Source organism: Leptinotarsa decemlineata, unplaced genomic scaffold (assembly GCF_025532065.1).
Source record: "Leptinotarsa decemlineata unplaced genomic scaffold, Ldec_3_MD MMD2_tig00000882_RagTag_RagTag, whole genome shotgun sequence".
NCBI lineage: Eukaryota > Metazoa > Arthropoda > Insecta > Coleoptera > Chrysomelidae > Leptinotarsa > Leptinotarsa decemlineata.
In genome coordinates, this window is record NW_027412556.1 from 15,986,354 (window position 1) to 16,009,554 (window position 23,201).

Here is a 23,201-nt window from a genome sequence, read left to right on the forward strand (position 1 = left end):
AAATTAGAGATAATATCACATACACGGATCAAATACCCAGAAAAACCGGGGAAAATTATATATATATATATATATATATATATATATATATATATATATATATATTCACCTACCACCTACCACCTGAATGGGGTTGGCCAAAGTGATATACACTGTCCGCCACTCGCGATTTAACACCCCATTTTTACGGTAATGCATATTAGGGGGCAAAATAGGCTAAAAATTCCTTAAGATTTGTGATCAGGACTACCAACTTACTACGAATACACTTTTTACCCAAAAAAATTTCAGTCCTGAAAAATCCGAATTTGTCTAACTTGTTATGGAAACACCTTCGTATCTTCCGTAATATTCGAGGTGGAACGATGAAACTTTCAGGACTGATGGAAATGCTCAAAATGCACCTACCACCTGAATGAGGTTGGCCAAAGTGATATACACTGTCCGCCACTCGCGATGGAACACCCCATTTTTACGGTAATACATATTAGGGGGCAAAATAGGCTAAAAATTCCTTCAGATTCGTGTTCATGACTACCAACTTACTACGAATATACTTTTTTCCCAAAAAAATTTCAGTCCTGAAAAATCCGAATTTGTCTAACTTCTTATGGAAACACCCCCGTATCTTCCGTAATATTCGAGGTGGAACGATGAAACTTTCAGGACTGATGGAAATGCTCAAAATGCACCTACCACCTGAATGGGATTGGCCAAAGTGATATACACTGTCCGCCACTCGCGATGGAATACCCCATTTTACGGTAAAACTTATTAGGGAGCAAAATAGACTCAACATTCCTTCAGCAAAATAGTTCGCTTCAAATACCTGAACCCCTTCATTCTATCTGGAGAGTACTCTCAGGTATGACAGATACAGATGCTGTGAGATGCTATCATCCATTTTGAGCCTATCTGAGGAAAATGTCACAGCACCACATTCTCAGATTATCGAGATAGTGTGAAGCAGTGTATGAAAAATTATCGATGGCGGCATCTATTATAACTGAAGAAGATTATTCGTAAAACTAATTCTGGTTGCTGAACATTCATAATAAATGTGCGGGGTCCTTTATCAAAATATTGAGGAAACATTTTACCATCCGAAACAAAATTAATCTTCATACTCATTGCAACACCGAAACAACTGTTGATTTTTAAAAAAAATCGCACTCGGTGAACAGGTAGAATTTAGATTATTTTACCTACTTGCTGAATTGTTGTCTGAAATCATTTGAAGGTATTGAATTACATCAGTTTCATTGAATCATGCGGTTCCCTGAAATCACCATTGAAAACAGTTGCTCATTGGTATTTACTGTTAACCTGACAATATTGTTGAAATATCTTGTTGTATTAACCCCTAGACCAGTTTTCATTGCATTTGTTGTTTCTAGTATTGTTGTTCTTTGAATCACCATTGTTCCTGTTGTCTCTGCCGTGTTTTTGTTCCCATTGTGTTTATTGTTCCTGTATATCACAGAGAAGCTACTCCTATATTGGCACTGAAATGTAGAACTCTATCCCTAAAAGCATTAAATCTAAACGCAACAAAAATACATTTGAATCGCATTTAAAAAAGTTTTTACTGCAGACTCCCAGATCAATCGTCATTACCATAATAGAATCCAATGGTTGAATGAAATCACAAAAATTCTATAGTGTATTCAGTGTATTGTATTTATTATATTAAGCTGTATGTCATTGTGTTTCATTGTATCGTTTTATATCATGTATTTATTGTAATGCTAAATTGGTTTTATTATAGTGTTACAAAGTATATCTGTTTTTGCTACATTCTTTACATTTTACATATTCATATTACATCTTACATTTGACACTCTTTATTTTACATTTTACACGATATATTTTTACATTTCCTCAATTTTTTGCACTGTGTATATATATATATATATATATATATATATATATATATATATATATATATATATATATATATATATATATATATCTAGAAAGGTTAATGCAGTCAAGCTGCTGGAAAATAATTTCATGAAAATCAAAAAATAAATAGATAAGTACTCTTTGATCATTCCCATATTGATTTCAATTTAAGAGCCACCGGTATACAGCTGTTTCAGCCTATTGGGCATCGTCAGTACCGGGCAGGCGGTCCTCGATTGAAGACAAAATGAGAAAAAACCAAGAAAGTACTTGATAAAAATAGCTGCGTAATATATATATATATATATATATATATATTTATATATTTCATATATATATATATATATATATATATATATAATATATATATATATATATATTTCATATATATATTTCAATATTAAATACTACAAAAAGGATTTGAAGCTTTATATCTTCTATTAATTATCTGCGAGCGCTTTCGACAGTTGGTAGTATTGTCATCTTCTGGCACTCCTCAAACTGAAGTGGTCATCCTGTTGTCTGTCTCTTTATACGGTCAGAGCGTCTTAACTCAGGTATTTCAGGTACTTTAGGTAAATTTGCCTGTATTTGTTCTGCATCAGGTGCTCTTCTTCGTGTTAGATCTTCTCTAGGAATGTGTATGGTTTTGTTTAATATATTGAATGTGAGATCTTGTTGTGTTTTGATTTGTACTTGTTTCTCGATAAGTGATTTTTATGACTGTTGAATTTATGGATGTTCAAGTTTTCCCAAATGTCCATGCGGTTTCCCTCTTTGATTTGTTTTATTAGTTTTATGTTCTCTGGTGGGGGGAAATTATGTTTGTTTTGTATGGCGTGTGTTGCAAGGTTTGATTTATATACTGTTGGATTTATGTATGCCTTTTTGTGCTCATTGTACCTTTGGATCAGTTTTTTCTTGGTTTGGCCGATATAGAATTTGTTGCAGTCCGAGCATTGTATACTGTATATCCCGTTTTGGTCTTTGTCTTCTTCTATATATATATATATATATATATATATTCAAGTTCAACATGGCACATCTGTCACTTCAAGCAAAAATTGAAATTGTTGTAATTGTTGGTGAAGGGGTGAAGTCTTATCGTGAAGCGGCCGCTGAATTTAATAGAAGACACCCGCTAGAGGTAGCTGTACACCCTGGAACTGTACATAAAATATATAATCTATTCGTGAGCACCGGCCAAGTAACAGAGGACAAAAAATTTGTAAAACATCATATTGATGATGATACGATATTGGCGGCTCATCATTTTTTAAAGTATATCTTATACAGTGATGAGGCTACCTTTACCACGAATGGTGTTGTATCTTCTCAAAACATGAGGTTTTGGGCTGAACAAAATCCAAACTGGGTGGTGAATTGTAGAGACCAAATATCTCAGAAAGTTAATGTGTGGTATCCTGAACGAAAATATTATTGGGCCAGTTTTTCTCGATCAAAATTCAAACGGACGACTATTCGTTGATTTTCTCGAAAATGCATTTTCCGACGTGTTGGAAGAACTACCTTTGGATGTGAGACACAGCATGATTTTTCAGTTAGATGGTTCACCAGTTCACAATAGTGGCATAACAAGGGGTTGGTTGAATAGGAATCTACCTATGAAATGGATAGGACCCAAGATTTAACTCCACTGGATTTTTATTTATGGGGAAACGAAAAATAAAATTTACAAGGATAGGGCAACAAATAGGGAAGATCTTCGTGCAAGAATTATACAAGCGTGTAGAGAAATCACACCTAGAAAACTGAGAAGAGTTGGAGGAAATAATAGAAGGCGCATAGATTGGAGGGAAATTTCATAGAAGGCACGAAAATATAAAATTGTCAACAGTAAAATCACTTGAAATTGATTGTTTTGTTTTTTAATTGAAAATGTGATTTTGAAAGTAGTACTTCGAAAGAATTTTGAACTACATAATATTTTTCGCCACAAAATATCCTTTTTTTTTAAATAATGGAAAAATGAGAATATGAACTAACATTAACCATCCTAAAACCCCACTGATTACATGATTACAAAATTACCATTTTCTCTCTTATTGAGAAGGAATAACTTTCCTAACAACAAAATAAAAAATAAATTATTTATGTGAAAACAAAAGTCGAGTTTCTCTTAAACAATTTCGTTCATGTTTTGATGTTAAAACCAAAAAAAATCTACTTCAATTATTACGAAAGATATGGGGGTGTTTCCATGAGAAGTGAAACAAATTCGGATTTTTGAGGACTGAAATTTTTTCAGGAAAAAAGTGTAATCGTGGTAAGTTGGTAGTCCTGATCACGAATCTGAAGGAATTTTGAGCCTATTTTCCCCCTAATATGTTTTACCGTGAAAATGGGGTGTTCCATCGCGAGTGGCGGACAGTGTATATCACTTTGGCCAACCCCAATCAGGTGGTAGGTGCATTTTGAGCATTTCCATCAGTCCAGAGAGTTTCATCGTTTTACCTCGAATATTACGGAAGATACGCGGGTGTTTCCATGAGAAGTGAGACACACTGTATATTTGGGTGATCAGCAGAACGGAAGTGTACTCTTATAACACAAGTTATTCCAATATTTCGATAAAGTTTATTATCATTATCAAAGAAGAGTGTTGGTGAGGATGGCCGTGTCAAAAAGAATGTTACATTTATCATAACATATCAATAAAATAAAACAAGTTACCAGATTAAAAGAGAGTTTTGACTCCTCACTGGTACAAGGAAGATTATTTAAAATTACATAATAAAATCGTTATGGTTTGAAAATTATAATTTACTGGTAAAAGCCATGTGGCTGCAGACCACAGCTTTCGATCAGGGTCATTTTCAGTTAATTGATGTACCATTTTAATTTTGTGTGGATGATACCCATTCCTCTTCAAAATTCTCCACACAGTAGAAGGAGACACCTCACAAACATTCGCGACGGAATAAGTAGACTGTTAAGGATTTACTACCATCTCACCAATTATTTGCACTTGCTGTTCTTTCGGAATGGACGGATGACTTGGGGACTTTTTGTTATGTACACTACCGCTAGTTATGAATTTGGATACAAGTTTCCTCAAATATTTTGTACAGATAAGACGATTCGGAAAAATTAATTAAAAATAATTTCGGTCTCGTGAAGGTTACGCGTCGCACCGTAAATGAAAATCGCTTCAATTTTTTCCTCCAATGGACGAGAATTGACCATGTTTGAGATTGCTGACGTGTTACCTTTCTACTAGTAAAACCGAAAACTAAATGAGAATATTCCAACTGAACAATGATGTTCATTGTCGTACTGACATTTTGTTTTTATAAACAAAAAATAACTTAACAAACCTTATCGGGTTGTTGGAATTGCCATATGGCAGAGAAAAATGGATATTTCTAGAAATATCGTTATTATTTTCTCATTTTTTAAGTTTGAATCTTGACTCATCTTGTGGATTTGCCCACTTTGGTACAGAATTCACAATTATGATAAAATAGAAAAAATTTAGACAAAATAAATTTTATTAAACATTAATATACAAAAAGTAAGTAATATCTATAACAATTCAATGACTTTGAAAGTATTTCAAATTTGTATTAAACTTCCGGTTTCGTGATTTTTCCATAGAACAAAAAGTTGGTGCATTCGCGATATTGTCTTTGGATGAAAACGATACAAGGGTGGTCAACGACGAATTCCTCAAATACAGGTGGCCGATAAATGCCACAAAAAGAATTTGCCATCATCATCACTGAAAAAAAAACGATTTTGTAATTTGAAAAAAAAATACTGTTCGGCATTAGTATATTTATATATTTTGTAATACAAAATGTTAGTGAATGAGTGCGACAAACTTCAGGGGGTGATTCTGCATGAAAGGAATAAGACAGTTTGCTATATAACTTTTATCCGCAAATGCTTTGTTTTCCAAAATACGAGGTATCAAAGTTATCTTAAAAACCGACTATTTATGTATTGCTCTGAAACCAGTCGAGATGTGCAAATGAAATTTGGTGGGTGTTGAGTGGTAGTTATTGCGCATTTGTTGACATGCAATTGAGAATTTTTCAATCATCAGTGGCGCGCATACGGGTGATGATGTCCATGTTTTTCAAAGAAAAAAATTGTACGCTACTGAGATATTTCCAACCGAAAATCATTTTCGAATTTCTCATTCAATCTAATACAATGACATCAAACCAGAACAATAACAGAAAATAACACCAATATATACAAATTCAAAGATCAACTATCCCAAATCATGCAATTACTGAAAAGTGAGTTACAAATGAGCTTCAAATATTCCATGTGGATTTTCCTTAGCCCAAACGTGATTTTTATGGAAATTCCATATACCCTATCGTCCAAAATCAGCCTCGAAGTAAACAAAACGCCATTAAAAATTTTTAATTTGAGCGATTTATCCACTGGGAAAAAAAACCAGGCGAGGCAAATAGAGTGAAGTTGTTTACATTCAATATGTTGGCAATCTTTTGAGTACTTGTTCAAGGTGACTGAGCAATTAACTCAAGAAATACGTCTTCTAGTTGCACAATTCGTACTTCTCAAGTACTACCTCTTTAACATCCACCAAATTGTATTTGCATATTTATCTCGACCTGTATAATAGCAATACATAAATAGTACGTTTTTAATACAAAATGTAACACCACGTATAATGGAAAACTAAGCATTTGCGGACAAAAGTTATATAGCAAACTGTCATTATTTTTTCATGCAGAAGCAACCCGTGGTTTGTCGCAGTTATTCACTAACACCCTGTATATAGACATTATTGAAAATATAACCGAGGAAAAACTTCTGAACCGAATTGCGTAAACAAAATATGGACGTTATAACGGGTCTTTCATTAATCCATTCCTATCTTTGAATTTAAATAAAATAAAGTGTGTGAGATATCAAAATTTTATATTCGTTTGAAAGACCTGATGATGCCATTATGTGTGGAATATAACAATGTTCAAATGTCCGCCATGACTTCTCTGGGTGAAGCGTATCCGAAAAATCCAATTATCCATGACTCTGGCGCATAAATCAGGCTGAATTTGACCGATGGCATTGGTTATGATGGTTTTGAGGACCGCTGTGGTTTGTGGCTCATTCGCATAAACCTGCGACTTAAGAAAATCAACTTAAGAAATTCAACGGAGTTGAATCGCACGATCTCGGTGGCCAGTTCACATCACCTCCATGTGAGATGACCATGCCCTCAAATAGCTTCTGCAGAATATCCAATGTGGCATGAGCTGTGTGGCATGTAGCGCCGTCCTGTTGAAACCACATGTTGTCGGTATCCACATCATCCAATTCAGGCCAAAAGAAGTTGGTAATCGTTGACCTATAGTACTCGCCGTTGATAGTAATGGCCTGGCCAACGCCAGCCCAAAATTCACACCAAATAGTGACTTTTTCGGAATGGTTTGGACGCTCTTGGATCTCATGTGGATTGGTACCGTCCCAAATTCGACAATTTTGTTTGTTCACGTAACCATTCATCCAGAAATGGTCCTCATCGTTGAAGATGAGTTTTCGAAGAAAATTAGGGTCAGTTGCCAACAGTACCAGATCCCATTCCGCGAGCACACGTCGTGGTGGTTAGGAAAAGCATACTGAATAAATGACAATAATTTGACAGATGTAGTTTCAACAAGATGGCCGTTATCAATTGTCAAAGTTCGGAAGTTACTGCAGAAGACCCGATTTTTGTTTTTTTAAGGACAAAGAAAGTGCTATCAACGGGAGTCTTGTGATCCTCGTTTGATCTTTCAATTCTCTATCCAACTTTCTTTTTTGAATAGATAAACTGGTTCTGGGTATTTGGCTGTTGGTATGGTCTGTTCTGAATCTGGAAACCTATGATAAGTATAATTACAAAATTATTCAAAACTTTTTTCCAGTTTATTTCAGTAAATATTTTAAATGTTCATCATTAACTTTCTCATAATAATGAAGTCTGTTCACAAATTCATTTCTCACATTTTGGAACTTTTCGGTGATAATTTCGCAATTTACACTATCGAACTGTTTATTCATGAAATAAATAGGCCTAAATCATCGAGAGAATAATAGTCATTATACGCGAGTAGAATAATATACTTTATCCACAACTAAGAAAAATTTTTGTTGAAGTTTTTTTTGTTGGAAAATTTACGGCAATACATTTAGTGAGGCAACTTTAGCAGCTCCTCTAATTTCTGGTGGTGTCGAAAAAAAGTCCTTTTCATTTTCTATGTCCGTTTTAGTTCGTTTCTTAACACAATTCAACACAGAATATCAAAATATGAAAAATCTACGCGCACAAACAATAATGTTGACAGATTTGAGTCAAATTTGTTTTGTTTCAAAAGCTATTTCGATGTAGAAAATGTTTCGAAAAACATGGTATGTTAATAAACAGATACGACATGCACATTCAAAGTCGCTGATACTTTTCCTTCTTCCTACTCCTCGAACACCCACTCTCGTATGTATTAGTTTGTATATTTTCCATTTTGTACACAAGACTGTTTATTGGAGCCCTAACATTGTAAAGAGAAATAGGCAATAAAGTTTTTATTTCGATTTTTTGCCTTCCAACCACGGGTTCCGGGTTCGAATCCAGTCTAGAAAAATTCACAATTTTTTCACATTGTGAGATGAATACTACAACTAGGTAACTACAAATCAGCTGTTTCGGGCAAAACTCAAATTAATGTTTTTTCACAATTTCGGTAGAATGTGAAGGCTTGATTAAATGCCAGTTTATCACCATTTCTAAATTTTATTTATTTAGAAGTATTCATATCTTCCATCGAACAAAAATTTTCAACAAAACTGAAGAAGTGTCTATGTAATCGAGGTATTTACTTGGAAAATCCCACTTACCTAGTTTTAGAACTAAATACATTTTTGATGTTGATTTAGATACTGAATGTTCAAATATGATATTTCATAAAAAATGATGTTTTTGTTTGTTTTATATTCAATTCAGGAAATCAAGTTTGCAAATAAATTGTTTATAGGCGATCTATTATTGCATTGAAAATAATGCACTGCAAAAAGTGTTTCATTTTATAAAAAAATAGAAAATTGATAGAAACAAACAAATCATTTCATCAGTTCGGACTTCCATTGTCTAATATGATATAAATTGATTTGAAATCTTTGAAAGAATCACCAAATCCAATTAGACTTTTGGTTCAAACATGTGACCTTCGAATAAAATATTTGTGGATTCTTGATTCTTCTCTTGAATAACAAAAACGAAGGGATGGTCTGCGATGAATTGGTAAACTTGTGGCGGTGGGCCGTCACATTTTGGTACTTTCACCAGTTTTGCTGGAAGAGAAAGACACCAATAAAGCCTTTGCTGAATCGGCGAAAGCTTTGGCTCATTTATGGGTTCATGTATGGATGATTTTATTGGTTATTTTTCACAAACCAGATGCTGGGTATCACTCAAAATGGATATCGATTGTTAGAAGGCTACTAAGAATAAATTTCCAGTTGAGCTTGATTAAAAAAAAATGTCGAATCACTACAGACCACAATTAGTTTCAATTTTGAAGGGAACGTTTGTAAAGCTTCCTTTCTGTAAGCAATATGAGGAATTGAAAAAACAGATCAATTCCTTTGTCAAGGGGAACACATTCAAGGATTATTTGTAGCCCTTGTGGTTCAAACCCCTAGGAGGAGTAGATGGTACCCTTAGAATTTTAAATGGGAAGGGGGAGTCAAGTGGTACATCAATTTGATTGGCGTTCAATTCTTCTTCCAATGGTACCCTGGCTTATTATTTTCTGGGAAGCAGTTTCCAAAAAAATAGCGTTCTAAACTTACACATGTAATTAAAATTCGCCTGCTCTGAGATGCATTACTGTATTGACTCCTTATAATGAAAATGGTTAGAAGAGTAGGTGGCACAGTTCCAACCCTTGAGTGACAGAAATAAATGTAATACGCGTGGGATTTTTCATTTGTTGGTTATTGTCCTTTTACGAAATTAAATTAAATTTGCGAGAAAAACATTCGAAACATAAAATTTACTTACGCTTATCTTATAAACTGTTCGAAATGTCATCCATTTTACTCTAAACAGTAATAGTCTGTTTTCGTACTCCCCTCTAACATTACGGAAAACTTCACCAGGAATTGACTGACATGCTGCTGTAAATGATCTTTCAAGTTCTTCGATATCAGAAGGTTGTGTTTTATAAACAACGAATTTAAGATTGTCCCAAAGAAATGAATCTAAGGGTGTTAAATCCGGTGATCTCGGAGGTCATTCAGCTGCTCTCCTTCTGCCAATCCATCTATCCGGAAATCTCTCGTTAAACCACTGTTGGACGGAAAGAAAATAATGAGGTGGAGCACCGTCCTGCTGGAAATGTAACAAATCCTTCTGCATCCATCTGAGTTTCTATCTCGTGAGTTATAAGAGGATCGATAGTCTCTTCAAGCATTTCAAGGTAGAGATTTCCAGTCAAGTTTTCTTCCAGAAATAATGGACCAATAATGGCATTTCCAAGAATAACAGTCCAAACATTAACTTTTTGTGAGTGTTGTGTATGCCCTTCCCGAAAAATATGTGGGTCTTCGTCCTTCCAATAGCAACAACTTTGTCTATTAACATTGCCATTCAGGAAAAATGAACATTTATCGCTGAAACAGGTCATACTATCATAATCATCCTCGTGGAGCTCTTAAAGAATCTGCATTTTATAAGAATGACATTCATTCTGTTCTGAAGGTGATCGTAAGGAGCAGAGACTTTTTACAGCACAAGTAGCAAAAAAGGACGGCTATCTGCACACTTTCTGAAATGAGAATTGAAAATTCACATTTACTTAACACAACTTTACTACCATTTACGTTTTCCTATTGTACTACTTTTTGATGATGATGATTGCGGTTGCTGTATTTCTTGATATTGAAGGGGCATTTGACAATGCACTACCTGAATCTATAGGATTGTATCTAGCTAGAAAGGGTATAGAATCGACCATAACTGGCTGGATCTATGCCATGCTAGTAAACAGAACTGCAACTATGACTCTTCAAGTCGAGGCTATCAGGTTCAGGGTCACCAGGGGCTGCCGTCAAGGTGGGGTACTAGCTCCCCTTCTGTGGTCGCTCCTGGTGGATAGTCTGCTTGATGCCCTCGACAGAAGAAAAGTTGATCTGCAAGCTTATGCAGATGAATTTGTCATCCTGGCAAGGTCCACGGGAAGGGTAGCTTGTGATATCCTCCAAAGCGCGTTGGACGTTGTTCACAGTTGGTGCCTGAGGGAGCAGATGTCTGTCAACCCCAGCAAAACTATGAAATTGGACGATCTAACGTCACTTTCCCTCAATGGTGTGGTCATTCCATTTGGAACGGGGGTGAAATATCTTGGCATTGTCCATGATAAAAGACTCACCTGAAACGCTCACTTGGAAAAAGTTTTACACAAAGCCAGACAGTCTCTATGAACATGTCGACGGATTTGTGGTAAAACTTGGGGTTTAGGTCTCAAACAAATCCATTGGAGTTATGTGATGATTGTCAGACCAATGATCACTTATGGTCCAATTGCTTGGTGGCCGAAGGCTTTACAGAAAACGGCCCAAGCGAAGCTCTCTGGCTCACAGAGACAGACTTGGCTGGCTATCAGTGGTGCCATCAGTACCACACCGTCAGCGGCTATGGAGATCCCTCTAGATCTACCTCCTCTCCATATTTTTTCTGGAAAGAGAGGCTAGATGGACTGCATACAGACTTGTGCACATTGCCAATTGCACAAATCAATTCAATGCAGAGTGCAACAGACTGTTGGTTGACATTGGAAGTTACAGCATTCTGGAAATGACCTCTGACTTCATGCCTCCAACTGTCAATTACGAACTGCCTTACAAAGTATTATTTCCGAGTAGAGAGGACTGGATCCTGCGGGAGAAGGAAATATTAAGAGCAGATAGTTGTTGGTTCACAGATGGATCAAAAACACCTTTCGGTTCTGGTGCAGGTGTTTTCAGTCGCAGACCCAGGACAGAGTTATCTACCTGCCTAGGAACTTATGCGACTGTATTTCAAGCAGAAATTTATGCTATTGAATTGTGTGCGGAGAAAATGGATAAATCCAACCTCACTCACAAGTCAATAAAAATATTTTCGGACAGTCAAGCGGCGTTGGAAGCTCTTGGCTCCTACCGAGCAACGTCTAAATTGGTAGCAAACTGCCAAAAAAGACTCTCTTCGATAGGAAGACTTAACAGATTGTCTCTGGTCTGGATTCCTGGCCATACTGGCCTGGAAGGCAATGAAGCTGCTGACTCTCTTGCAAAGGAGGGTGCTTTAGCGGCTTCATTGGACCAGAACCTGTCATTGGCATCGCTTCGGGCTTTGCCAAACAAACACTGAACACATGGATGGCAATAAGAGTTATGGACTCCTGGCAGAATCTTCCAGGATTGGTTTACTCCAAGGCGTTTATTCACCCTTCGAAGCTTGATTCCAAACAGTTGTTGGACTACAGTAGGGATGAACTACGATGTCTAACAGGCCTTCTTACAGATCACTGGCATTTGAATAATCACATGCAGAGACTTGAACTGTCGGAAGACAGTGTGTGTCGCCTCTGTCTGGAAAATGATGAAACTGCAGAGCATATACTATGTGCCTGCCCTGTTGGGGACCGAATCAGGTTCTTTGAGTTCGGCAGATCCGTACTCTCACCATCTGACCTGAAAGACCACCCACCATACAAACTAATCGGCTTTGTTAAGAAGCTGGTTTCATTTGGCCGAGTGTGAATAGGTTTGAGCCACAATAAACCCTTATGGGTTGCGGTAGAGGGTCGAATAGACCCACTCACTGTAGACCTACCTACCTACTTTTTGATGTAAATTAACTGGAGCTAATGACTAATGTTACCCCTGATAAAGGGTCGGAACGGTACCACCTAACTTTCTTACCAGTTCGGGTCAAACGCTATTTTTCGGAAAATGCTCATAAAAAATAATAAGTCAGGATACCATTGGAAGCAGAATTGCACGTTAATCAAAATGATGTGCCACTTGTACCCCCTTCCCATTTAAAATTCTAAGGGTAACATCTACCCCTCCTAGAGGGTTGAACCATGAGGGCTACAAATAGTCCTTGAAAGTGTCCCCCTTGACAATAAAATTGACTCATTTTTTCGATTCCTCATATTGTTTACTGAAAGGAAAACATCAACGGTGGAAAGTTTTCAAATTGACACCCTGTATAACCCGAAAATTTGTAACTATTATCATGGGATTCAGAGTTTCACTTCACTTATGTATTTTCACGAGTATTACAAACAATATTAAAACAAGAGCGTTAGTATAGTGTAGCAATTTGACTTAGAAATTAATTTACTCTCCAGATCTTTCGTTTACATCCAGTGAATAAAATAAAATAATTAAAACGAAAAAACTGCTGGAAATAACAATATTTTTAATTTGAACTCCATTTATATAAATATTTTAGTACTTTGGTTCAAAAACGCGACCTTTGAACAAAACATGAGCTCTTCCATTCACTTGATTAGCCAACAATATTATGAAAGGATGGTCGACGACAAAGGATTCTGGTGGTGGGGGCATGCACATCAGCATTATTTGCATTCCTGTAATCAAAAGAACCGTATCAATGAATGCAAATTAGTAAATGTAACTCATGTCGAGCGAGATCGTACATTCTAGTATAGTTGGAGTTTCCAGAATGGAGGATACCTTCTAGAAATCAAGTGGGATTAGGTATGGATTGCATGCTAACTTGAAAGTTGTACTAAAAATTTCCAAACTCAGGCGATATTCTTCTGAGATAGTGTATATCTTATTGAGTGATGCTTAGCATTTGCGACCATTTTTTTGTCAATCCTAGGAAGAATGAATGAATAACAAACTATATAAAACGGGTATTAGAGGTATTCAGCATGAATGGTTCGTATCATATCTTTCAAATCGCACCCAGGCTGTCAAGATACAATATTCGAATGAGAATTATAACGAAACTTTCTTTTCGGATCAGTTGAATAATGACATAGGTGTTCCCCAAGGATCAGTTTTAGGGCCAATCCTTTTTATTCTCTATATCAATGAGTTGCCATCTGTTTTGCAAAAGTCACTCACTTGTTTGTACGCTGATGATTCTTCCCTCTATTTAAAGCAAAACATTTGCCGGAATTACAACAAAATATAAATTCTGATCTTGATAACTTGCAAATTTGGTTCAGTGAAAATTCATGATTTTTGAATACCTCCAAAACGATAGCAGTAGCTTTTCATACTGTCCAAAATTTAACACGGTAGACATTAATATTGGAATATTCGGTATTGAAATAGAAAGGGTTGACAGTATAAAATGTTTAGGACTTTTTCTAGACAGCAATCTCAATTTCTGTCAGCACTGCGATAATCTCACTAAAATACTCAATAAGCAGTGTTATGTGTTAAGAAACCTGAAAAAAATTCTAGACTACTCTGGTCTACTTTTATATTACCATTGACAGATACAATCAAGAATTAACTATGGGATTATTGTTTGGGGAAATTATCCACCTGTACACAATGTTTTTGTAACGCAAAAGAGAATTATTAGAACCATTGCGAACGCATCACGAATATCGTCGTGTAGAACATTATTTTAAAAAATGTAAATTTTGCCTCTACCTGATCTCTACATTCTGGAAGTTTTGTTGTACAAAAGTGGTGTACAAATAAAGATTTTTTCAAACAAAACCAATCTTTCCATGAATATACTACCCGCATCAAAACATATTTTCACATACCCAAAATACGTTTATCTCTACGTCTGAACGGGTTTGAGATTTTGGGGCTGAGATTATATAATGCACTTCCGGAGTTTTTCAAAATTATAACCAAGGAACAAGTATTCAAACATAAAATAAAACAACAACTTTTTGAAATTAGCCCCTATACAATCGATGAGTTTTTTCTTATCTAAATTTTGTAGATGATTTGGAACCCCATCCCTGGGGTTCCAAATCATGTCCTAACCAAGTTTGAACTTGGTAATAAACACGATTGAAATGTTGGTGAGCTGCTCCACTTGTTGGTGAGATATTTGATAACTGCACAGGTTTATTGAGCTTTGTTAGCTTGACATATTGTGCATAACGAAGATCTACAGACTTCGGAGCATTATAAACAGCTAATAAAGTTTGCAATCCACTGTCAAATCTTTGAACCAGGCAGTTTTCTTCTTCAAATGCTGCGGCAAGTTCACCTAAATTACATAGTTTCTCGAATGTTCCTCAAAAACGTTTTTTTCTTTTATAAAGAGCGCAGAAGTCGTATCACAGCCGCTTAAAGCGTGACGGAACAAAATGTGTTTTTTAGAACTTGAATATTTGTCGAAACTCTTAGAGGAGTATATTTCCGTTTTCACATTTGATTTGTCAGCTTTTATAAAGAAAATTTCTTGTTCAAGAGAAGAGGCTGCCAGGTATAAATTTTAAACTTTCACATATAGTAGGTGGGCATACTTGAAGACTGACTATAAATCAAATTATCTAAGAACAATTCGTTCAGGCCAGTCTCATCTCCCTACACAGTAGGTTAATGGACTGACACCTACCAGAAAACAACTACTCCCCTGGCTAATACCACGAAGGGCGTTGGATTATATCAGACAGGTGTCAGAGCAGGATTCTTCACAGAAGTTATTCCTGCATATGCTGTTAGCGATACAGCGATACCTTCGTGGTATTAGCCAGGGGGGTAGTTGTTTTCTGATAGGTGTCAGTCCATTAACCTACTGTGTAGGGAGATGAGACTGGCCTGAACGAATTGTTCTTAGATAATTTGATTTATAGCCAGTCTTCAAGTATGCCCACTGACTATATGTGAAAGTTTTCTTTCCTTATACGAGGAACTGGGCAAATTTCGGATATGCAGTTGGTTACCTCGTTCACAGGCAGATGGGGCGACGACAAACCTGTTGTTTGTTGTATGCTTCAGCTTAGTCCGAGGAATGATACTCTGACGGAATTCGATTTTCAATTATCGGAAATCATCGACTTTATGTTGATGATATACACTACCTTGCACTGACGAGTGGCCAAACAGCCCGAAACCGGTCTGCAAGTGTGTTCCAATAATTGAAAATCTATTCCGGCAGTTGTATCGCCAACAGCATATGCAGGAATAACTTCTGTAAAGAATCCTGCACTGACACCTGTCGGATAAAATCCAACGCCCTTCGTGGTATTAGCCAGGGGAGTAGTGGTTTTCTGATAGGTGTCAGTCCATTAACATACTGTGTAGTGAGATGAGACTGGCCTGAACGAATTGTTCTTAGATAATTTGATAAATTTCAAAGTTATAAAAGAATTTCAGAGTTTACAAATTTCAAACAATATTTACTGAATTATTTTCTACTTAAAATGCAATTACCGTAAAAGAAAACATAATTAAAATGTAATTAAAGTATATCCTTCAATGACTTTTTGAAATACAGGAATAAATTGCATTATTGAAGTCATAGATCGCTTCATTAATGAAAAACAATTTTTAATATAATGTATTTGTTAATAAAAAACGAAAATTATTTATAATTGTTCATTATAAACCTTAACTGAGCTGATTTCGATCGGGACAACCAGTTGATTTCAAATAATATTTAATCTGCGCTCGCGCTGCCCTGTATATCAAAAAATGATTAAACGTATGAAAAAATGATTGAAACAAAAGTTGTAGAGAATTTAATTCTCTACAATATTGATAATAAATATAATTAGCATAAAACCCATTGGAAACGAGATACTGGCAAAACACGTGCAAAAAGTCGTTTCTTTGACTTTTGACCTCCAATTTTTGAAGTTGCGGACGTCGAATCATATGTGAATTTTCAGAATACTTTTATGATGCCCAAAATACAAAGTTTATACAAATTCACAGCTGGGTATGTCAACTTTCCGAAATACAGGCCTAAATCGACCTATAATGACTGGACAATTGAAACAAATAGAATAGGGAGGCTAGTTGCTGACCGCAGGGGGGTGAATTTTCGGGTATAATCCCTATATCAGAATTAGTCCCCCTAGAAATAAAAATTGACGTGTCATTTGAAGTTTTCGATTACATGTCCGTTTCTGACTCATAGGGGAGGACAAGTTTTCGCTGGAACGCCCTGTAGATTAAGGCTCCAGTGCATTGGACTGTCTATTTAAAAGTATCGAGATTTTATGAAAGTCATATGACCATCCCAGTTTAGTGTTCCATATGATCAGATATCATATCACTTTTCAACATGATCTTCTACCACGTAGTAATGGCTACGTCCATCAATATTTTCAGATAAGTTCATGTCTGTTTTGTTTTAGGAACGTGTTCCTACTTTTTATTAACGAGCCATTGTCCAAGTATTTCCTAAATGATGAAAACAAAAAATGAGAGAAATTGACTCGGTTGTGAATGGGTACAATTTTGTTCCGAAACCAGACACTTGCGTTGTTGGAATTCTGATGGGTTTTATACAATGTTACACGTAACTTGGCAGTGCAAGGAGATATCAGCATACATGATGTTTTTGTGTCAATGAAATGTCAATATTAGGAAAGAAAGTTTTTGGCCTTCTACTTCTCCATCTTGATACAAAAAATGTGGGAATCTTCCAAGAAAGAAAGGAAGCAATATATTTCAAAAATTATTCTCTCCTAAAAATATACCCTTTCAATTTATGTCAATATTATATTCAAATTTGTGGTTGTTAACGTGAAAAGAGGTGAAGCTGCTTAAAATAATAAGTAGACAAACACTTTATTCTTCTTTTTATTATAGAGTAAGAAACAGCAAAACGATAGCAAACCCGAAAACGTGTTAGTTATAGAAGGAATTCAAACTTAATCAGACCATTTGCAGTAATTTTGTTTTCAGTTAGACTTTTGGTTCAATCATGTGACCTTGGAACAATATGTTGACGGTTTCTTGTTGCTTCTCTTGAATAACAAAAACAAAGGGATGGTCTGCGATAAATAGATGAACCTGTGGAGATGGTCGACGACGAGCACATTTTATTACTTTCACCCGTAGTGCTGAAAGAGAAAGACACCAATTAAGCCCTCGCTAGACCGGTAAGCAAGCTTTGGCTCATTGATGAGTTGATGCGAATGGAACTTTGGTTATTAGGCACAAACTGTTTGCGGGATATCTCTGAGTATTGATTGATACCGATTGTTAGAATGGCCTATTTGTTAGTACTTCTGAGAATAAAATTTCCGTTGACCTCTGGGATACTTTAATAAAAAAATATCAAGTAGCCACTGCAGATCAGCATTCACTTCGATTTTGAAAAATAATTCAAAATAATTCAAAGTCTAATTTAAGTGATGTATTTGAACATGTCTGTTTGAACATTAATGAAAGCAGAGTATCATTATACAGGATGTTTTAAATTCGATCCTCACCATTGGGATCTTGGAAACTATGAGAGATATGAAAATGGTTAAATTGGATCAAAGGTGCACATTTACCTGACTAACAAAATGTTAGTCAGGTAAATGTGTGAGAACATCGGAAATGTATTTAAACTTGTATCGCGAAACACGACAACCACATCGAACTATGTTCAATTTATTGGATCGAAATCTCACTGAGTTTGCTTCGTTCGAAAAGCCAATGAAAAAATACGAAGACATAATCAACAATCAAAATTTGATAAATGAGGTGTGTATGAGGTAAATTAGACATTGTGTCCTTTTCAATGAAAATAGAACTTTGAACAAATAAAGACAAAAGTAAATTACAGCAAATGCTCAAAATGATGGACTTGTTCATGATAACACAACTGTGCTCTTTCTTCTTCGAATATTATTCACTGCACGATCAATTTCTCTCTTTCTCTATCTTCCGAACTCTCTAACAATGCTGTGTTGAAGGTCCTCAATATTTTGATTTTCCCTCTGACCATGAACTCTATTTTTCAGTGTACCCCATAAGAATGTATCCATACCACTTGAGTCTGGACACATTGCTGGCCACCTCACCGGCCCATTATCCTCTATTCATTCATCACAAACCCTTTCAGCCAGGTAATTAGATACTCGTCTAGTAGTGTGCGGTGGAGCACCATCATGTTGAAACCAGATGTTATAATTAGCCAGAATTCCGTCAGATGAATGAGTACCCAAAATTCTATATTTGTAAATTTCTGCACGCACGGTAATTCTAAATCGCACTTGAGGTCGATTTTCTCGGAACTGCCTGGGATTGTTTATGCTTCAAATGTGTTCGTTATTTCGGTTGAATATCCCAAAATTCGTAAAAGTGTTTTCATCTGTCCAAATTACATTTTCCAAGAAAACAGAAAAATCAGGTCTTCTCAATAGCCAATATCAAAATTTTAATCGCCTTTCGGGATTACCTGGATGCAATTTTTGAGATATGTGTATTTTGTAACATCTTAAACTGCTTGTTTTGAGATGTGTCCAAGCACTTGTATGACAAATATTCATTTCGGAGAAAATTGGACGTGTACATTTCCCCTTGTTCATGGTCCAAGTTTTCGAAAAAGAATGACAACTTATAATACATCATTGAAAAGAAAAAATCTGGCTCTATTCAAAACAGAAAGAATCCAATGTAGCGCCCGTAAGAAAAAATTAAGTTGATGATGGTGGCCGAAAGACGAATCGTCGGATTACAAATCTGAAAACACCATTATGTAGCAGGGAAAAAGTGGCAATGTGGAAGTGCAATTTATTTTCGAACCCTATATAGTATCAATTTAAATTTTACCCTTTACACTTTTCGTCTATATCTAGTTAATAAAATAAATTGATTAAATAAATCTTTCAGCCCTCATAAAAACCAATTGCCCTGGTATGATGGCGAGGTTCATGATTTAACAAGAAATAGGGATAGGGCATATAGAAATTTTAAAAATAGCTTAAACGTTCATGATAAAGAGTATAATTGGTTAGTATATAAAAGCTATAGAAATGAAGTAGTTAACTTATTGAAATTTAAAAAATCTGAATATTATAAACGAAATATTGATGAGTGTTCATCTGACTCTAAAAAAATGTGGCAAACTCTCAAATCCTTGATCAAACCCAACAATAGTCCCATTCCAGACGAAATAATATTTGATGCGCAAAAAGCAGTCACAAATCGAGATAAGGCCGAATTGTTCAATATTTTTTCATTGGAAGTATACAAGACATCAGGTTAACTATTCCTAATTCCCAACCCTGGTCATGTATAGATCTCAAAGTAATCGAATGCAAACTATCTAAATTCAAAATGCTTACTATGAAAGAATTAAGAACAATCATATCTAGTTTAGATAACAAATGCAATGCTGATATTATTAACAATAAAGTTCTTAAGAGTATTTTTGAAGTTGTAGGTCATGTTATATTGAATTTTGTAAATACATCTTTGAAAAATGGTCAATTTCCTGAAAAGCTCAAATTAAGTACTATAGTTCCAGTACCTAAGGTTACAAATACTAATGAAGTCTGCAATTTCCGCCCAATAAACACTTTACCACCACTTGAAAAAGTATTAGAACTAGCTGTATATAACCAATTCAGTACATATATTGAAAATAACAATTTATTAATGGAATATCAATCAGGATTCAGATCAAAGCATTCATGTGAATCTGCCCTCCAACTTACTCTGTCCAAGTGGAAACTATTAATTGACGAAAATAAATTTATAGTGGCAGTATTTTTAGACTTCAAAAGAGCTTTTGAAACAATCGACATTTCAATCCTTCTCTCTAAATTAGAATACTATGGTATTTCTGGCAATGTATTACAATGGTTTAAAAGTTACTTAGTCAATAGATTCCAATGTACGAAAGTCAACAATGTATTTTCGAGTGAAAGAAATATTAATACTGGAGTACCGCAAGGTAGTGTATTAGGTCCCCTACTCTTCATACTATACCTAAATGATATTAACTATATTCCAGACTGTGAATTCATAAATTTGTTTGCAGACGATACACTACTCGCAGCAAGTGATGTTAATTTAGATAATGCTATTCGCAAACTAAATATGAGCTTACTTAATATTACAGTCTTTCTGAACAGAAATAAACTTAAATTAAATGTTAACAAAACGAAAGCCATGATATTAACAACTCCATTTAAATATAATTCAATTGATAAGAATACAATCAATATTAATATATATGGTGAATCTATTGATATTGTTGAAGAATATAAATATCTGGGTTTCATAGTTGATAACAATTTGAATCTGAAAAAACACTTTCAATACATCTACAACAAAATTTTTAAAAAAATGTTTTTCTTTACAAGGATAAGTCGTCAACTAACATTTCAATCCAACTTAACAGTTTACCGATCAATAATTCAACCGCATTTTGATTACTGTGCCAGTTTACTTTTTCTGCTTGACGGAAACTGCATATCAATGCTACAAAAACTACAAAACAGAGGTATGCGAATACTGTTAAAGTGCAACAAATATACTCCTATTGCAACAATGATTGACGCGTTGAACTGGTTGACAATAAAAGACAGATTATACTATTTTTCAATGATTTTCATCTTTAAAATACTTACTGGTCAAATAGCACCTTACTTCAATGAATTTATCAGTTTCAACCATTAAATTCATAACTATCCTACAAGAGGTAGCAGTGACCTGTGGGTTTCAAGAACTAGTCTCTCAAGAACAATGAACTCGTTATTTCATAAGGGATTATTGAATTATAATAAACTTCCTATCAACATTAAAAAAAGCAATTCACTCCAACAATTTAAACACTCCCTTATGGAATATATACGATCACAGAATTATTAGATTAAGATCTGCATCTATTGTTTTCTTTTCATTGTCCATTTTCTCACTAGTACATTTTCTTATTTTCGCATGTTATATCTAATACTATATCTAACATCTAATAATATTATATATTTCGTCTAAAATTTTATTTAATATTCACAATCATATTACCATTTGTATATTAGGATGTCTATTTTGAATAAAGATTATTATTATAAAAAAAACTGCTAGAAAGAATAATATTTTTATTCTCTACAAATACTTTTAGTACTTTGGTTCAAAAACGCGACCTTTGAACAAAACATTAGCTCTTCCGTTTAATCGATCAACTTCAACCAACAAGATTATGAAGGGGTGGTCGACTACGAAGGATTTTGGTGGACGGGGCATGCACTTCAGCATTATTTGCATTCCTGTAATCAGAAGAACCATTTCAATAATTGCAAATCAGTGTACATTAGTGCAGCTGAAGTATCTACGCATGTGAGTTCGTTCATCTCCAAAAATCGAGTGTGATTATCTGTAGACGATATGCCGGTGTAAAACTGATACTTAGGTCAAATGAATGTTTAGGTTTTCATTTTTCCGGTTTTTAGAAACAGCGGCGATATTCCAGTAAGAATAATCAGAAAGTCTATTATAAGTAAGAGAACGTAAAATTTGTTTTTCGGAAATCACGATTTAAAAGTCGTAATTTCGAGTTCAAAATCAAAATTTCGAGTTTGTCGCAATTTGAAGTTTATAGTCGTAATTTACAGTTCAAAGTCGTAATTTAGAATTTAAAGCCCAAATTAAAAATTAAAGATTGAATATTGTTCGAGTTAAAAGTCAAAATTTCGAGTGATTAGTCGATATTTCGAGATTAAAATCGAGTTCACAGTCAAAATCTTTATTTCAAAGTTGTAATTTCGAGATCAAAATTACAGTCGAAATTTCGAGTTTTACAGTCGTAATTTCCAATAAAGAAGTAATAAAAATATGTGGTCTTTCCACGGCTTCATTAAAAATGTTTAAAAAATCTTTTTTTTTCAATAGACATCTTTCTTTTTATTGAGATGAGATACTTCAAACCGCAATATATTCATAAACCCATTTGTTGTTTTATTGTTTCGGTTTTTGAAACTGTAAAATTTTAAATTCTTGATTAAAATTGAAAAATCAAAATGAAGAATCAAAATGAGGAACGTCAATAATTTGTTGCATCTTTTTTTTTTTCATGTAGTACCTCTTTGAAAAATAATAATTATGAATTTTGAATGAAAATCAAGAAAGCACTAACATAGATATTTACTCGTAATTAATCTCTGAAGCTGAATGAATTATTTTTCTCAGATAAGAAAACTGACGTTTCTACAGTTTAGTTACACATGGGCTGAAAAATACCGAGCCTAAGAAAGAAAACGCGTTTTTTTGGTTCAAAATTGGCTTTACTCATCAACGTTATCTCCATAAAACGCCATACTTTTGTAGAACGATTTTTCTTTTGCCTCAAAATAGGCCACAGTTTCAGCAAT

At 34.8% G+C, this 23,201-nt stretch overlaps 1 protein-coding gene across 18 annotated transcripts in view; it reads right to left on the reverse strand.

Annotated features, from left to right (window-relative positions):
* LOC111510002 (leukocyte elastase inhibitor) overlaps window positions 1-23,201 on the reverse strand; it is a 122,941-nt gene that overhangs the window by 16,323 nt on the left and 83,417 nt on the right. For 3 of the 18 annotated variants that reach the window (XM_074175123.1, XM_074175126.1, XM_074175112.1), the window contains one exon: window positions 13,335-13,526. The exons of 7 other annotated variants lie outside the window; for them this stretch is intronic. In XM_074175123.1, the coding sequence (XP_074031224.1) occupies window positions 13,384-13,526 (143 nt within the window). In that variant the 3' untranslated portion in view covers window positions 13,335-13,383. Of the gene's footprint in view, window positions 1-5,399; window positions 5,648-9,067; window positions 9,235-13,334; window positions 13,527-17,784; window positions 17,958-21,915; window positions 22,101-23,201 lie in introns of those variants that run through there. 8 more of the 18 variants (XM_074175122.1, XM_074175125.1, XM_074175111.1 and 5 more) reach the window with 6 other exon arrangements.